Source organism: Gopherus flavomarginatus, chromosome 8, assembly GCF_025201925.1.
Source record: "Gopherus flavomarginatus isolate rGopFla2 chromosome 8, rGopFla2.mat.asm, whole genome shotgun sequence".
NCBI lineage: Eukaryota > Metazoa > Chordata > Testudines > Testudinidae > Gopherus > Gopherus flavomarginatus.
The window spans coordinates 20,210,335-20,228,002 of NC_066624.1; the positions used below are offsets into that span (position 1 = coordinate 20,210,335).

A 17,668-nucleotide genomic window follows, 5' to 3' on the forward strand; every position below is an offset into this window, starting at 1 on the left:
TATGCAATCTTTTGGTCAGAATGCCCGTAAGGGTGTTAACATACAAAAATCAGCACCAGGAAGTCAGGCATTCCAACTCTTTGGATTTCTTGCACAGTGGCCTAGACTTGAATCTTAGACTTCCTTCCATAGTATCTCATGTCTCAGTTTTAAACTATGCCATAAACTCATGCTTATCTAAATACCTGATGTCATCAAAGTAGCTTATAGTAGTATAACTGTCCAAACTAACCATTAGGTGTATCTTTCTTATCTAGAATTGGTACAAGTTCTTATGAACCATCCAGTGGCCTGAAGTGCCCTTTTTTAGTTCTTTCCATTAAAACTTTCTTCTTGGTTGTAACCAGGTTGGGGGGAGGGATAGCTCAGTGGCTTGAGCATTGGCCTGCTAAACTCAGGGTTGTGAGTTCAGTCCTTGAGGGGGCCACTTAGGGATCTGGGGCAAAAATCAGTACTTGGTCCTGCTAGTGAAGGCAGGGTGCTGGACTCAATGACCTTTCAAGGTCCCTTCCTGTTCTAGGAGATAGGTATATCTCCTATTATTATTATTATTATTATTATTATTATTATAAGAACAGTCTTGGAAATCTTTTATTTTAGGAATACGCAACATCTTACTGTATCTTCCATGATGACAAAGTAGTTATTGGTAAACAAGGTTAAATCTTTTCTACCTCATGGGAAATCATTTTGTCTTCATTTACTTTGAATCTTTGACACCTGAAAGAATAAGTACAGCATATGTCAGAACAGCAATTATAATATTCCTAAGTAGAACTGATCAGTATAGAAAAACATCATCTTTGTTCATTTCCATTTACTCTAAAAGTCTAGCCTTGATTGCATCCAAATACTCTGTGGCTGGGAGGATCAAATAATTTGTCACTGAAGCATATTAAGCCACAGATAGACTGATTCCAGGAGAGAGGGGGGAAAAAAACAATTCAACTTATTCCACAATAACATCCTGGTCAGAAAGAACATCAACTACCATAGATGAACTCTGTGAAGCTACCGCCTTGTCATCCATGGATACTTTTTTTTATCAGTACAAACAGAAAAGTGTCTCTAAACAATGTTGTCTCAAAATAGATTAATATCATTTTAGGCAAGGGGAAACAGTTTGTTTCTGTCCTACTTATGTCTTCCTCTCTCTAATATTTTCTTCCTGCTCACTACATCCCAAATGTCTTGGACTTGGGGAACTTTCAGGATTGAGAATGGAAAATTTACCAAATTACTGCTTTTCTGGGTCTGACCTGTCCCAATGTCCACCAGTTTTTCAGGTATGTTGATGATGGTCTCTGCAGGGTCCATCTGTTTAGTTAACACAGTTGAATTAGGCATTATGGTTGTTTGTTTAATTTAATAAGGATTCAGAGTTTCCATGAAGCTTTGGAAGTTCATATCTGGAGTAAAGACAGAAGGGGCCTCACCAAGCCCTGGTGCCTCATGAACTACCTCTGCTGTAATATATCGTACATATTGTACATATTAATTTAAGCTCTCTTTTGTTTAATGAATTTTCCCAAATACACATGTCAACATTCAGATTAATAGCTGTAATGCAGCCAGTTGTATATTTAAAAAGCAATAAATGGAATAAACTTAATTCATGCAGTGTTAAAACTTGGACTATAAAACTGCAATAATCAGTGACTTTTAAGTTACATTCCCAAAACTCTGCCATTACTTACATGCTAAGTCACAAGTCAAAACTTACGCAGTAATAAAAATATTACATACTTGCAAAGAGGTACAATTACTGTTGTTAGAACTTAAAAATCCCTACATTTTTGTGTTTTTTTAAATATCTATGTTAACGTTACAGGAGATTTTTTGCATTGTTAATTTTAAGTTAATCGTGGGTGATAGTGACATGTAAAGAAACAAAAGTGCTTCGTTTATAAAAGATGTCCTAGAAACAGTTTCATGCCAAGGAATTTTTAAAGTCTGCTTTCCAGATAATAGTTCCAATAACACCAACCAGCATATATTCATTTTTAAATGATGGTTTAACTTGGCATAACTAATTTTCTTACATTTGATCTTGAAGTCTAATGTCTGAAGAAGATAAGTAATTTTTTTCTCTCAGAAAAATTCTTGGTAATAAATGACTTCTTAAAGTTCCTGACCTGTAGTTCTGACAGCCTGCTAGCAGCTTTGTCCTTCTATTTAGAACATCATAGATGCAAATTTTACAACTTCATGGTTTTAGAAGATTTTGAATCATTATAATTTATGAATAATTCATAATAGGACCCCAGAGGATTTAGGTTGCAGCATTTCAACAACTTCATGTTTATAATCATTAAGGAATCCAAGGTAAGAGAAGTCAGTTTGTAAAATACTAAATTTCATAATTTTTTGTTGTTCCAGAGGCCGTTTGTTTATTATTTCCACTAAAGCAGGATCCCTTGGAATTAATCTGGTGGCTGCTAATAGAGTGATTATCTTTGACGCCTCTTGGAATCCGTCCTATGATATTCAGAGTATCTTCAGGGTTTACCGCTTTGGGCAGAACAAACCTGTGTTTGTATACAGGTTCTTGGCTCAGGTATGTGCAATTTGGATGTTTCTCATTCATCCTTTAAGGCTCAGATCCTGATGTTTTATCTGGAAAGGTGGACCCTTACATCCTTGTGGACTCTTGTTGCAGTCAGTGGAGGGCTACACAGGAAGAGGGGTCCGTTGGTGTAGATCAGATGATAGAATTGGGTATTAAGATTGTCAAACCATTGGAGAAGAAAAAAGCTGTGTATGTTATGTCCAGAGGGGTCCATTAAAATCAGTTAGTCTGACCTACTCCATAATACACACCATAGATTTTCACCCATGATTCCTGCATCAAGTTCACAGCTTCTGGTTGAGCCAGAGCATATCTTTTAGACATCCAGTCCTGATTTAAAGACTCCCAAGTGATGGACAATCCACCATATCCATAGGTATTTGTTCCTATTTTTGTTTAACCTCACTATTTAAAAATCTGTGCCTTATTTTTAGTCTGAATTTGTCTAGCTCCAGCTTCAAGCCGTTGGATCTTGCTCCTTTTTCTGGTAGATTCAAGAGCCCTCTACTACAAGAATTTTTTCAAATTTAGGTAGTTATAGGTTGTCTTCAATTCATATCTTAATCTTCTAATTATTTATCTTAATAGCTTGAATTTCTTTAGTCTCTTACCGTAAGATAGTGTTTCCAGACCTTGAATCATTCTTGTAACTTTTATCTGAATCGTTTTCAATTTGTCAACATCCTTTTTAAATTGTGAACACCAGAACTACAAACACGCAATTCTCATTTAATCTGTATAGAATGCCAATACTACATAAGATTTCTCCCTACATCTGCTCTCTATTCTCCTGCTTATACGTTCAAAGATCACATTTTCTTACCCACCATATCGCACCAGAACTCATGTTCAGTTGAGTCATGCCCTGTGTCCCCTAATTGTTTTTAAAAGCTGTCATTGAATGTAACTCATCTGTATTTCTTATTTAGTGTGATTTTTATTTTTGTTTAACTTAAAATAAGGTGAACAATGCAACAGAATTATCAATTTTTTCATATTAATATTTTTAAAACTACAATTTAGGGAGGTTGTGCAAGAGCCAATTTCTTCAGGGAACTACAGAAGTTAAAATATATTGATTACTCTAATAAATAGACATGCACCATTAGTTGCATCAGCAGTTCATGTTCCTTTGTGGTGGTTCATTCAGGGATTACATTCATTTTTAAACAATTTAGCAAACTACAGGAGATGTATCTGGCTAAAGTTCTTTAGCTGTTTTAACAAACATTAATGATGGAGTAGTATTGTTCTTACCATTGCTGTTTTTCTCAGTGACAGAATAACTTTCCAATTTGTGTGTTTAGATTTATAAAAACACATATTTGGGTTTTTTTAGGGAACAATGGAGGACAAGATATATGATCGTCAAGTAACGAAGCAGTCACTATCTTTCCGAGTAGTTGACCAGCAGCAGGTTGAGCGTCACTTTACCATGAATGAGCTTACAGAGCTTTATACCTTTGAGCCAGACTTGCTGGATGACCCTAATTCAGAAAAGAAAAAGAAGAGGGATACACCCATGCTGCCAAAGGTAACATAATTCACAAATCTTTCATAAATCTTGAAGCCTGTTCAAGTGAACAGTGCTCTCTTTCTTAGGAGGGCGAGAGTGTTATGAAAAAATTGGGATTGTTTACTTTTACAAGGAAACAAATAAGAGGGGACATTGTAAAAGTATATAAAATAATGAATGATATAGAGAAGGTAAATTGATCTTTTTTCTTCCTGACCCTCAACACAAGAACAAGAGGACTTTCAATTCCATTAAAAGGTGGGATATTCACTACCAAAAAAGTGAATTCTTTTTCCTGCAACATGTGATTAAACTGTGGAACTTGTTGTCACAGGAAGTCATTGAGGCCAAGATTCAAAAAGGGATTGGATATTTACATGGATGTCAGGAATATTCAGAGTTATCACACTGAATGATGACGAATTTTTAGCGGCTATTAAACCTTGTTCTTCAGCGTTTAAGTCAATCTGTCAGTCTTACAGTAATGTCAAGTCAAGAAAATGTGTTATAGCTATAAATACACAGAGCACTTGTTTTGTTCATTGTTTCCAAAACAGATTTGAAAATAAGAAGTGTTAAGATAGCTATTGTTTGTGGTAAATTTATTTTTATTAACTGTGATCTTAAATGTAACATTAAATATAGTCTGATAAAGGTTAATTCTTGAGTAACCAATCTATTGTGAGATTGTCTTTCACTTAGTATAACAGTCATTTCATACAACTTCGCATTTTCCATGTATAAAATAATCTAAGTGGGTCCTTTACTTAGTAAAGTGATCATATTTCTTTCAGTATTATTTATAAGTCTTATGTAGCTGGCTCTTGGAGGAAAATGTTTAGGGCTTTTTTAGGTAAGGCTTTCTTTTCAGTTTCAGCTGAATTAGTATTGAATGGTTTCATAATATTGAAACAAAGTGGACCAAACTTCAGCAAACCTAAGAACAACCACATACCCCACCACCAAGTGCAAGACACATTCTTTTACTGTGCATTTGCTAATATTAACATAAAAAAATTAAATAAATAGTTTTTTTTTTTTAATTATTATTCCCATACAGTTCCTGAGGAAAGGAAGAGAGAAGGAAAGAAACCATGCATGGTAGAAGCTGCTCTGTAACTTAATATATTTCTGTTAGGCACTGAGGTACTACAGTAGTGAAGGTGCTATAAGAACCTGAAAAGAATACAATGAAACAGAAATGATGTCAAAACCATGTAATACAGTGTTAATTTAAATTTGTTGTAAGTAATTAAAGAGCAAATGTTCCGAGCATACCTGGATCGATCGGTCTTCAGCTGTCGTTAAGACTGTGCCGATCACAACACGTCCACCATTCTTTTCGCACTCTTGCTTGCTGTGTCCACGTTTGTCCGAAACGTTTTTAACAATGTCATCTTCCCATCTTTTTGGAGGCCGATCAAGTGGTCTTTTCTGTTCTCGCGAGTACCACTCAGCAATGATTGCGGTCCACCTATTGTCTGTGAGCCATGCTGTGTGGCCCGCCCATCGCATCTTGTTATATCTCCTTTCCATAACAATATCTTTCACACTGCTACATTCTCTGATCATTTCATTTGGGATGCGATCCAGAAGGGAAATTCCCAGCATAGCTCGTTCCATTATCCTTTCAGCTACCAACAGCCACTGCTCTTCTCTCTTCGTCAGTGCCTAGGTTTCACTGCCATACAGCATGGCTGGCAGCACTGTTGAATTGAAGATATGTGTACGTGTGGTCTTGTCGATTTTTCCTTTGAGGACGTCCTTGATGGAATTAAACGCACACCATCCTGCTCGAATCCTTCACGAGAGTTCTCCATTTAGGTCTTGGTGCATATTAACTTCTTGTCCCAAATATATGTACTATTCCACGTCTTCGATTTCTTCTCCTGTTACCGTTATTGGAGCTTTTTGTAGTCCGATCGCATGTATTTCGTTTTGCAGCAGTTCATCTTCAGGCCAACCTGACTGCTTTTCTTGTCAAGTCTTCATAGCATGCTCTGCAGTTGGTTGGTGCTTTCGGCAGTTAGTACGATGTCATCCACGAATCTGAGATGATCGTTCTCCATTTATGTTGACACCACTCCTCCAATTGATCTTGTTCCTAACCATTTCGAGGCAGGTGGTGAATAGCTTTGCCTTTCTCGATTGGTATGCGGGGGGGGGGGGAGGTTCGAGGAGAGTATGTTGTACAGTCAGCGTTCTCTTCCTTCAACAAACTGATGTACTGCGTGTTAATACCCTGCTCTGTGAGCACATTCAATATTGCATTAAACTCTGTGCTATCGAAGGCCTTTTCATAGTTGATGAAAGCAGTGCACAGTGGGAGTTTGTATTCCCTCGCTCTTTCTAGGGCTAAGGGTAAATATATGGTCAATCATACTAAAATTTCTTCGAAACCCTGCCTGCTCTCTTGGCTGCTGTTCATCCAGACTCTGTGAGAGTTGGTTCGTTATCACCTTTGTAAAGAGCTTGTAGATGTGAGAGAGCAGGCATATAGGGCGGTAGTTCTTAAGATATTCTCGATCGTCTCCTCCCAGCTTGATGGTATTTTTCCTTCTTCAAGATACAGACTGAATCTTAAAGCGAGAGCCTTCCAAAGTTTTTTGCCTCCTGCAGAAATCATTTCTGACTTTATTCTATCTTTGCCTGGAGCTTTTCCCTTCTTCGTCTGGTATAGTGCACTTCGGACTTCTCTGACAATTATTGGGGGGAGGCGTTCTTCTGACTCTTGGAGTGTTGGGAGAGGGATGTTGATTCTTGATTTGAACAGTTCTGTACACAAGTCCTTGCAGGACCTCCTCTATCCTGCTCAATTGATTACTGTCTCTCTGTCCTTGTTCTTCAGTGCTGTTATGCTTAATCTGTACTGCGTCAATTCCCGCTTGCATGTCTTGAGGCTTTTGCATAATTCAGCTGTTTTGAGGAACTTTTCTTTCCGGAAGTTCTCAAAATCTTCCTTCAGTTTTCACCATATAAGCTTGCACAGAGTAGAGTACTCGAGGTTGTTATTCGAGCTCCTTTTCATATTTCTCCTCTTCTCCAACAAGCTTTTTGTTTCATTTGAGATTCTTCCCTTCGCCACCTTCGGCTTTTCAGTTTCAGCTGCTTTTATGCAATGTCTCAGCTTGTCAGCAAAGATGCTATAATCGTCATCACACTTCTCCGTCTGGCTCCATTCAAACCCAGAAACTCCAAGCATACATGTGAGAAAAATATAGATATTTCTAAATGGCTTGGTTGCTACTATATTTAATTGATTGTAAACTGTCTGGGAGAGGGAGAGGAGGGATGCTTTTCTCCTGCTTTGTCGTGACTGAGTTTCTTTTTCAGTGAAAGATAGCAAGTTCTCCGTTTTAAAGGTAATCTTTTTTAGATTACTAGAATATGATTCATTATTTTTAAACACCAGACTGGTTTTCCTTGAAGTGTTAGGTCATACACTATGTTTTTTTAGATGGATTTTTACTAGACCACCTAGAGTGCCACGCAGCTGTCAGAGGGATTTAGGAGATGTCAGCCTAGTAAAGAGCCACTATAGCGTGGTCATTTTAAAACACTTGAAAACAAACTTTATCGACTCTATCTAAACCCTTCTTATTATGAAGTTTTTCAATTCAAGCAGTAAGTCATAGATCACCTTCTTAATAGTGGTTTTATTGTAACTTTGTCAGTGAATTAAATTCTCTATTTAATTTTTTCATCAGTTTAGAATGAATATCTGCTTTAAAAGAAATTATTTTTAAAGTTAATATATTATGCTATTTTGATTATTTTATTTTATTTATTTTATGTTGATAGCTCCACAAAGAATAATTGATGCATTTCAGGATATTTCTGTATTCTTAAGAATAGTTCTTCATAATATATCAGAATGCCTCTTCTGTAAAATTTGGAGTGTTTTTGGTCTTCAGGAAATGATCTGATTATGCTTAGTGATTTTGGAATGTTGAGCAAACCATCTTCTGTAGTAATTGTACTCTGAAAGGTACATATTTTCTAATGTACAATTTTAGTACTGCTCACAAGATTCTATCTAGTTGTGAATATTAAAATAGCACTAAGGAGTTAAATGTTGGATATAAATTCCAAAAATATAGATTTCAAATAAAAAGTCTGTATCCTTAGAATGGATATCTTGACATAGAGACATGAATGTAGAAAAAAGACAGATAGATATATAGATATAGATATAGATATAGATATATATATAAGTTGACAAACTGATATTGTAGTACTTGATCTTCAGAACAAATTTGCAAACATAAACTAAATTCCTCATCCCATTGAAGTGATAGGCAAGTTGTGAAGAGAACAGACTGATCATGAGGTTAGGTTATCCACCTTGACACACACACAAGGTAAAAATTACCCATTCAGCATATGGGATGAGGAACTAGAGATATCTTGTAAATCTATTTAAAAAGAAATTTGTACTGATTTAATTCAGCACAAGAATTTAAACATTCATTTGTTGAAAAACACTAAATTTCAAATTTTTTTTAGGTTTTTTAATGTATATGTGAGTAGATTGCTGGCTGGGGCAGTCTTTCTTGAGAGCAAACAGTCTTCAGGGCTGGTTTTAATATTCAGAACAATGTGTGTCAACATTTAGTTTTAAATATTAAATTTCACACATTAGTTATCTTCCTATCATCCAGATAGAGACAGATAGGCCCAGGGGTGAATTCATGCTCATACACAAGTCCCCCTGCTAGAAAAAAGAAAATCTCTGTATATTGTAATTCTGCTTGGCTGTTTCTTAGTTCTCTTTCCAGTCCAGTTGCCAGTCTGGTGTGCTTTTAAAGATGTGCACTTCATTATGCTATGTACAAACTTCCAAGTATTTGTAACTTTTCACTTGAAAGGCTGTAAATTATCAGTTATCTCCTCGTTTTAGCAGCTTCTACATTTGGCTTGCACAGAATAATTTCTTGTGTGCTGTTTCCTGTACCCTCACAACACTAACTGAGAATACTGATTATCTGTTAACTCGTAAGGTGTCTTTCCTTTCTCTTTCCTTTTCTCCTTCCTCCTCAACTAGATTTTTGGGTAGGATAGTTTAATATCCAGTCATGTGAGGTGCTGAGCGCTCTCAGCTCCTAATGAAGTTGGGAATTAAGGGTGCTCAGAACCTCCCTGGAGATACTCATTGCCTTGCACAAGGAGCACAAACTTGCATAAATCATGAATCTGTCAAAGGAGGTATATAATTTTTAATATATGTTTTCAAACAGCACTGTGTGGCATATATTAGCAGTTCTCAACCAGGGGCCCGGGGTGCTGCGAGCAGGTTTCAAGGGGTTCGCCAAGCAGGGCCAGTGTTAGGTTCACTGGGTTCCAGGGCAGAAAGCTAAAGCCCCGGCCTTGAGCCATGTCAACCAGGGCTGAAGCTGAAGCCTGAGCAACTTAGCTTTGTGGAACTTCCTGTGACATGGGGCCCCAAGCAATTGCCCTGCTTGCTACTCCCTAACTTTGGCCCTGGCTTTTATATGCAGAAAAACGGCTGTTGAGGCACAGGTGGGACATGAGTTTTTATAGCATGTTGCGGGGGTGGCTCGGAAAGAAAAAGGTTGAGATCCTCTGGCATAGATGACTCGTAGTGTCTTTGTGTCATGGGTCAGTTTATGCTGAAACCTTACAAACCTATTTTAAAATGAGAAGTTTTGAGGAATATAAACCATTTAAAAAAAAAAGTTTTTGTGAAAGTCCTTCTTAAAGAGCAACTTGTGTATATTTCCATGATTTCCCAATTGTATATTTTTTCAAGTACAATTAATCTGACACTTATTTCAATATTAAACATAAAAAAGAAAAATTAGTCTGAACGTGGAGCCAGACATTTTTCTGTCCATAAATTAGGGCAGAATCATATTCCATCTCCTTTAGATTCAGTAGGAGAAATTGGGCAGTTTGCTACTTTTAGCTTGTTTGGATTCTGCAATATTTTTTTCTTTAGCTTTGTTTTATGCCTTATCTTTGGATTTTTTTCCCCATAAGCAGATCTCTTTTCTCCAAACTGTATGCTCCTCCAAAGACAGCTCTTTCTTTACGCTTCTCTGCTTAATTTTTCTCACAAGTGCCAGGTTCCTTGCCTGAATGTTGCATTATTCTCATAGCTTTCCTCAACCATGCCTCCTCTTCCCACCTACGAACAGTCTATATTTTGCTCTTTCAAAATCAGCAGCCACACCCCCAAAACCATTACTGTAGGGTCAGTGAGTAACTGGAAATAGCTATACATTTATGATGAGTAGAATTTTGTGACTTAATCAAGCAGCCTAGTGCTGGAGAGGGCGAGGAGGATTGGGCTGAGGTGTGCAATGAAAGAAGACTGTTTTTGAAGGACCATCAGATACGGGCATGCAAGTTACTTGTCATCTCTGGACACCATCTGCCTACAAAAAAAATATGTAGTTAAAGAAAACAAAACTACACATAGGAGAAAAAAATCACTTATGATTCCAACTGACCTAAAAAATATTGTTTTCTCTCATTAAAACTAATGAAGAGTGATTTCATTCCTGTCCTACTTTGCCATCACAAGTTGGCAACCTCTTTTGATATTTGTGACTGGTTCTAACAGAAATCAGAATATTCCAAGTTCATCAGGTATTTCTCAGGTACAGTTTTATATTATGGGATTGTATATGTGAAATACTTTTCATTCTCTCCACCCTCCCCCCCAATTTACTATGGAAAAAATTGAAGATGAATCCCTGGAGTTTTACTTTAATTCCTTTGGCTTCAGTTCACTTTGCTTTTTTTAAGCTATATTTATTTCTTCACTGTAAATTAATTGATTTAATTCTTTTTTGGTTCCATCCTTTCCAGCACTGAGTTATGTTACCTACAAATCCTTGAGTAGTCCAATAACTGTTTTGACTGCTTCTTGATCCATACATTTTACATATAAATGTCATTGTTGATTGTGTCTTACTTAAGGCTGTTACTTGTTTCATTTTTTTTATTTCTTTTGAATTATACCTTATTTTTTAAAAGTGTCTATCTCAGGCTCTAGCCATCTTTAACACAAAGACAAACATCAACATAAATCTATACAAAAGTAGCATAGGATGCTCAAGCCTTCTTCCACACTACTGGTTTCAGTCCTAATAACTAAGGTTCCTACTTACTGTAATTTCAACAGTTCTCCTTCTAATATCTGTGATTTTTGGTGTTCTGTGAGTTTATGATTATTCATGAGAAACAAGAGGAAGTCTAAGGAAAGGGTTGGCCCATTACTCACGGAGGAGGAAAAGACAGTAACAGAAAATGCAACAATGGCCGGAGTCTTAAATGCCATCTTTGTTTCAGTTTTCACCTAAAAGTTTAGCAGTGATCAGATGACTAACAAACGTCCATACAAATGGGGTAGGATCGGAGGCTAAAATAGGGAAAGAACAAGTTTAAGAATTACTTTGACAAGCTAGATGTCTTCAGGTCAGCAGAGACTGATGAAATACCTCCTAGAATGCTTAAGGAACTAGCTGAAGAGATCTCTGAGGCATTAGATCTTTGAGAATGCATGGAGGAGAGGAGAGATCCCATCAGCTGAAAAAGACAAATATAGAGTCTGTCTATAAAAAGGGAAATAAAGACAACCCAGGGAATTATAGACCAGTCAGCTAACTTTGGTACCCAGAAAGATAATGGAGCAAATAAACAATCAATTTGCAAGCACCTAGAAGACAATAAGATAAGTAACAGTCAACATAGGTTTGTCAAGAACAAGTCGTGTCAAACCAACCTAACATCCTTCTTTGATAGGTTAACAAGTCTTGCGGATGTGGGGAGGGAGTAGATGTGATATTTATCAACTTTATTTAGTAAGACTCTTAATACAATCTCACACAACCTTCTCATGAGCAAACTAGGAAAATACAGCCTAAACAAATCAACTATAAGATGAGTGCACAACTGATTGGAAAACCATAATCAGAGTAAATATCAATGGTTCACAGTTCAGCAGGAAGGGCATATTGAGTGAGGTCCTGCAAGGATCTGTCCTGGGTTTGGTTCTATTCAGTATCTTCATAAGTGATTTTGATAATGGTGGAGAGTGTACACTTATAAAATTTGTGGATGATACCAAGCTGGGAGGAGTTGCAAGTGCTTTGGAGGACAGGATAAGAATTTGAAATGATTTTGACAAACAGAAGAAATTGTCTGAAATAAATAGTATGAAATTCCGTAAGGACAAATGTAAAGTACTACATTTAGGAGGACAGGAGAGGAAGTAATGGGCTTAATGGCAGCAAGGGAGATTTAGGTTACACATTAGGAAAAATGTCCTAACGGTAAGGGTAGTTAAGCACGGGAACAAATTACCTAAGGAGATTGTGGAATCTTTGTCATTGGAGGTTTTTAAGAACTAGTTAGACCAATAGTGGGCAACCTGCAGCCCATCAGGGTAATCCGCTGGCTGGCTGCGAGACAGTTAGTTTACATTGACCGTCCACAGGCACAGCCACTAGGAGCTGCTGGCGACCGTGGCTGCAGACAGTCAATATAAGCAAACTGTGTCGTGGCCCATCAGGGTAATCTGCTGATGGGCTGCGGGCGGGCTGCAAGTTGACCTTCCCAAACCTACATTTTTATAATTCTGTGATCTTTCTTTAATAGTTTGAATTCAGGTAGTTTACTAGCATTAGAGTTTCTCTGTTACCTTCCTGCTATATTGGTGTTTTCCTTATTTCAGTGTAATTTTAATAGCAATGCCTATTTCTGGCTTTATAATTGTAATACCTGCAATATTAACTAGACAAATTCAATATCTGGTTCATGCTTGGTTCTTTTGCAAAAATCAAAACGAAAGTAAGAGGCATCTCATATTAATTATATTTAGGAAAACATTTTATTATATTCATGAATTGCACAGTAATCAGAGAGGAAAATCTTGGTCAAAGTCATGTTGCATAATTAGATATTTTGTTCCTAATAAATTTAGCATACACAATCGGATCTCTGCAGCCTTCAGTAGGGAACAAAGGCTAGTAAAACCTATTACAAACATTTACCTGCATTTCTTCTTTTTGACACTGAACTGCCTGTACCTTTCTTACAAAGACAGAACTGTTCCTTTGTAATTATCAGAAGAGCAAGATAAGCATTTAAGCTAACGTGAGGCTTTAATTTGGTTTTTTACAGGTTTGGGGTATAATTTCCCCCCTTGTGTTCAGGCCCCTTCAGCTTTTATTTCTTCAAAGCATAGTTTGCTGAACAGTGATGTCATTGTGGAATTTTATTACCATGCAGATGGTAAGATAAGGAACTTTTGCCTCTGTAATCCTTGGCATTGGCAAGAAATGCACCACAGTAATCATGCAAATGTACTAGAAGCAATATGTGGAAATACAGCTAGAATCCAGAAAAACAACATTCCCCCACCCCCACCTCAATACATGAACAAATGTTGAAAACATGGATTTTGGAATTTAAGTGAATATGTAGTCAAACCCTTAAGGCTAGTTCTTTAAAGGGGGTAGATTGTGAATTGGGTGGTGTATTTTCTCTTCCATCTTTCTCTACAGCCATCAAAATGTAGATTAGCCATCTTTCTCTCTCTGAGGTCTCATGAAAAGGTTACTTGCTAGTTGAGTGCAGACCCAGCACACTTGTTGACTTCATTAAAGCCCAATAGCAGGGCTTTTCTAGCTCTGTTAGGAGGAGTTGCATACATTAGGAAGGAATTGTTCAAGACTCCATAGTTACGTTGAGTCTAGACTTCCTAGACTTATCTTTTGCACCTATAATTATGATTTGAGCAGCTGATCTGTTTGTAAATTCTTTTACTTCAAATATGTTAGGATTCTTCAGGTGCTTTTGGAAATTTCATAATTAAAGACTTTGTATAGGTTAGATAAACAAAAAGTGCCTGTTTTCAAATATTCTCAATATCTGTGAATTTTTGGCTTGTTTTCTTAGTTCTCTAAATTTGAGATATATATCTTCACACACATACACAGTTTCCTTATAAAGAGTAATTTGTGGAGGAAAAAATATTATAATTATGTGCCAGATCCACATGACAAAAAGCAGAAGTATACAAATTTGCCTGGCAGTTAGCAAAATTAATCTGTATATAGCTAACAGTTACATTTTTAAACATCATGCCATGTAACATTTTACTAGTAGTTAAATACATCTGTGTTTACTGTTTTCACCATAATGGGCTTTTACAATTTCTCATTACTCGGGTGTAGAATTTTAAGAGATCGTCAATAATAAAAACTCAAAACATCGGAGTTGCAAGGAATGTTTTAATGTCAGATTTTCTAATATAACAATTTTGCTTGCAAATAAAGTGATATTTGGGGACATTATGGGTGTAATTATCTAAGTAAGAGGGCCTGAGATATAAGCCCTTGTATCAGAGGCCTGGTATAAGGCCTGAGGCCTGGCCTAAAGTAGTGGTCAAAGATTTACTGATATAAAACAAAGTCCTGCTGTGAGCTGGGCAGGGCCTGCATATAGAATCTGGCAAAAACAGGGCTGATCTTGCAAAAACACACATTACTAAGAGGTGCTAGGCACAAAGCACGCACACAAACACATTCCAGAAGGGTGGTACCAGAGCACCTTGATACCAATACATTCCTCAAAGGTGGTAAAAACACACTGACCCATTTTAAAAACAAGGTCCGGAAAAGAGCATGATGGATAGAAATGTTTTAATCTAACCAACAGGCACAAGGTAATGGGTAGTAGTTAGCTACATCAGAGAGTGGTCTCTAGGTACATCAGGTACGTAACTAGCCACGTCAAGGGGGCAATACATAACTTGTTTGTATGTGTGTAAAAAAAATGTATCTCAGAGGAAGTGTCTTTGGCCAAGGAGAAAATGGAAAGTCCTGCCATTCACTAAGCCAGTCCGTTATCGCAAGCATACATGTGTTAATGTACCTGTAACCATTGAGCCGGGGCATTAGCACCATGCTTCATTGGCAATAAACCTGACCAAGTTCCTTTGCTGAAAACTGAGTCTGTGAATTTATTGGGCAGGTCAGTCAAAATCTGTCTGCGCAGAGCTGGGACATCATGTTAAAAGAACACACGCAGACAAACATCTATCAACAATAGGGATTTTTACACTATTTAAAAAAAAAAAGGGGGACCCGTGACAGCAAGTCTCAGACCCTGAGTCAAGTGACTGGGGCTCACACTACAGAGCTAAAATTAGCAGTGTAGACTTCAGGCTCAGGATGGAGCCTGGACTCTGAAACCCAGTGAGGGGGATGGTCCTCAGAGCCCAGGCTCCGGTGTGAGCCTGAACATCTACATTGATATTTTTAGCCCCGTAGTTCAAGCCTGAGTCAGTTGACCCTGACTGTAAGACTCGCTGTGGCTCTTTTTTTGCAGTGTACCCATCCTCTATTGTGAAAATTATCATCATTTAGATTATGTAAAACTGAAGAAAAATCACAAAACTTTCACAAAGGCAAGACAGTAGTACTTTTAATCAAATATTGAACAGAGGAAAAGTCATCTTACAGATTTCTGTATTGATGGATATCAAGGCATGTGTCATAACTTGTGTACATTTTTAGCCATCTCACTAATCAAAAGCAATGACACTTACAAACTGAAGTATAACCACTGCTTATAGGCATATACTTGGCGTTGGAAATATTTATACAAAATTTGCATAGATAACATGTATGTTTCCTTGACATAGCTAGCAACATTTACATGATACAAAGGTTAACTGGAAGGAGGTAGAAATTTGTCTCTAAATTTTAGTCTTTGGGATTTTTTTAAAGAAATCATCCAAGTGATTGTGTAATTTGAATTGTTTTAAAAATTCAGCTAGTTTCAATTTCATGAGATCTATATGTGTAATCCAAAATCATTGCTCCTACAAAAAGCATAGAAACTCAGGACAAAAACTTAGTTCAGCTATAGTTATGGTTGCAAAGTGCTACTAGAAAAAGGACCATACTTACACTCATAACCTCATTTTACCACCCTTAATCAAGTGAGGGTTTGAAGGCTCAGATCCTTGGTATGAAATATAATAAAGATTGGAGGCAGATGTCACTACAGGGAGAATGTTAAGATAATTGCCCAGAACATAAATTTTCAGTTCACTGGTGTGTACAAATAAATAGTGTGGTGAGCATGGTATTAGAACTGTTTATTTACATAAGGCAGGATTGTTAAAGGTATTTAGGCTGTTAATACCTTTTTTAAAAAGACGATTATACTGCTACATCTTTTTGATTAGCACTTACCAGTACTGACCTAACTGTTGCATAACAATTTGTGTTTGTTTTGGAATAAAGATGGCATGACTGCTAGATTTTTCATTGTATTTTGTTTATGATGTAGTATGTACGCTAGTGATTGTGTGACCCTTGTTACCTTAAAAAGAGTTAACATGTAGCTACTGTGCAGTTTTTTTTTGGTGGACTATATTCTTCTTCAGTCCCCATTAGTACTACCTTTTTATCACACAGACAGGCTGCTGTTGTGGTATAAAATATTTTGCAAGGAATGCGTACATTGACTCTTTAGTACTCCTAGTCAGCTTGAGGATTGAGAGTTTGGTTCTCTGTAAGGCAGAGCACTATTGCTAGGATTTTAATTTAACACTAGTTGCTGAAAGCCCCCGCTGTCACACAGGTATAATTTATAAATTCATGTGTAAGAAAAGCTAAAAGTGGAGCTCTTGTTCTGTGCACTGTTTGTAGTGACAGTGTTGCTGTTTGTACACAGAGCTGCCCCTTGGCTGGAGGCATAACCATCTCTTGCCTTACATAGCTGTTACTCCCATCTTTCCTGATCAACTGTCGTATTCCAACCTCCACAAAACTCTCATTCTCACAGCATGCATTGATGATTGAACCTAGTGATATTCTAAACAAAAAGAGGTCTCAACCATGCTTGTAGCTGTGTCCATCACTTTACACCAGTGGTCCCCAAACTTTTTACCTCATACCCCACCTCTTACCCCGTCCGCGTCCCGTCCATCCCTCCCACTTGCCCTCCCCCGCCCCCCCGCCCCCGGAGCGGGGCCACAGCTCCAGGAGGGCGCGATGCAGACAGTGGTAAAGGGGCCGAGGCTGGTGCCACAGCTGGGGACGGGGCCAGGAGTGGAGCCGGCGCATGTGGCCGGGGACAGGAGTGGAGCTGGGTGGTGTGCCCCCCTGTCCCCCCGTGGACTGGCTCGGGCCCTAGCTGTACTCTCCTGGAGGAGCGGGGGCACATTCCGCAATTTGGGGACCTTTGCTTTACACTAACTCAGTTGACATTTGTGGCTTCAGAGTGACACAGACAATAATGTTGTTGAAATCTTGTCTAGTTTATTTTTTAACAGTGCTATTACAAGAAAAGGAACCATGGGGGAGGCAGATTCAGTTCTTGATTTTTGTGTTTAAAAGGCTATTTTTATATTAAAAAGTTCTGTATAAAAGTACACAAAAATTGTTAAATTAGCCTTCACTTTCACTGATTAAAAGCAAATTTGTATTAATCCACTGTCTCTGCATCTTTGCAAAAAGGCTGTATTAAAAATTATCTCTGTCAGTCCAAGAAAAGCATACCAGGTGCACTATGGCTGATTAGTCAGTGGCTCAAATTTA

General features: G+C 37.6%; 1 protein-coding gene across 5 annotated transcripts in view; it reads left to right on the forward strand.

Annotated features, from left to right (window-relative positions):
* The window catches only part of ATRX (ATRX chromatin remodeler), a 143,934-nt gene that overhangs the window by 110,388 nt on the left and 15,878 nt on the right, over positions 1-17,668 (forward strand). For 4 of the 5 annotated variants that reach the window (XM_050964570.1, XM_050964572.1, XM_050964571.1 and 1 more), the window contains 2 exons: positions 2,380-2,557; positions 3,909-4,103. In XM_050964570.1, the coding sequence (XP_050820527.1) occupies positions 2,380-2,557; positions 3,909-4,103 (373 nt within the window). Of the gene's footprint in view, positions 1-1,212; positions 1,288-2,379; positions 2,558-3,908; positions 4,104-17,668 lie in introns of those variants that run through there. The other variant, XM_050964574.1, reaches the window with a different exon arrangement.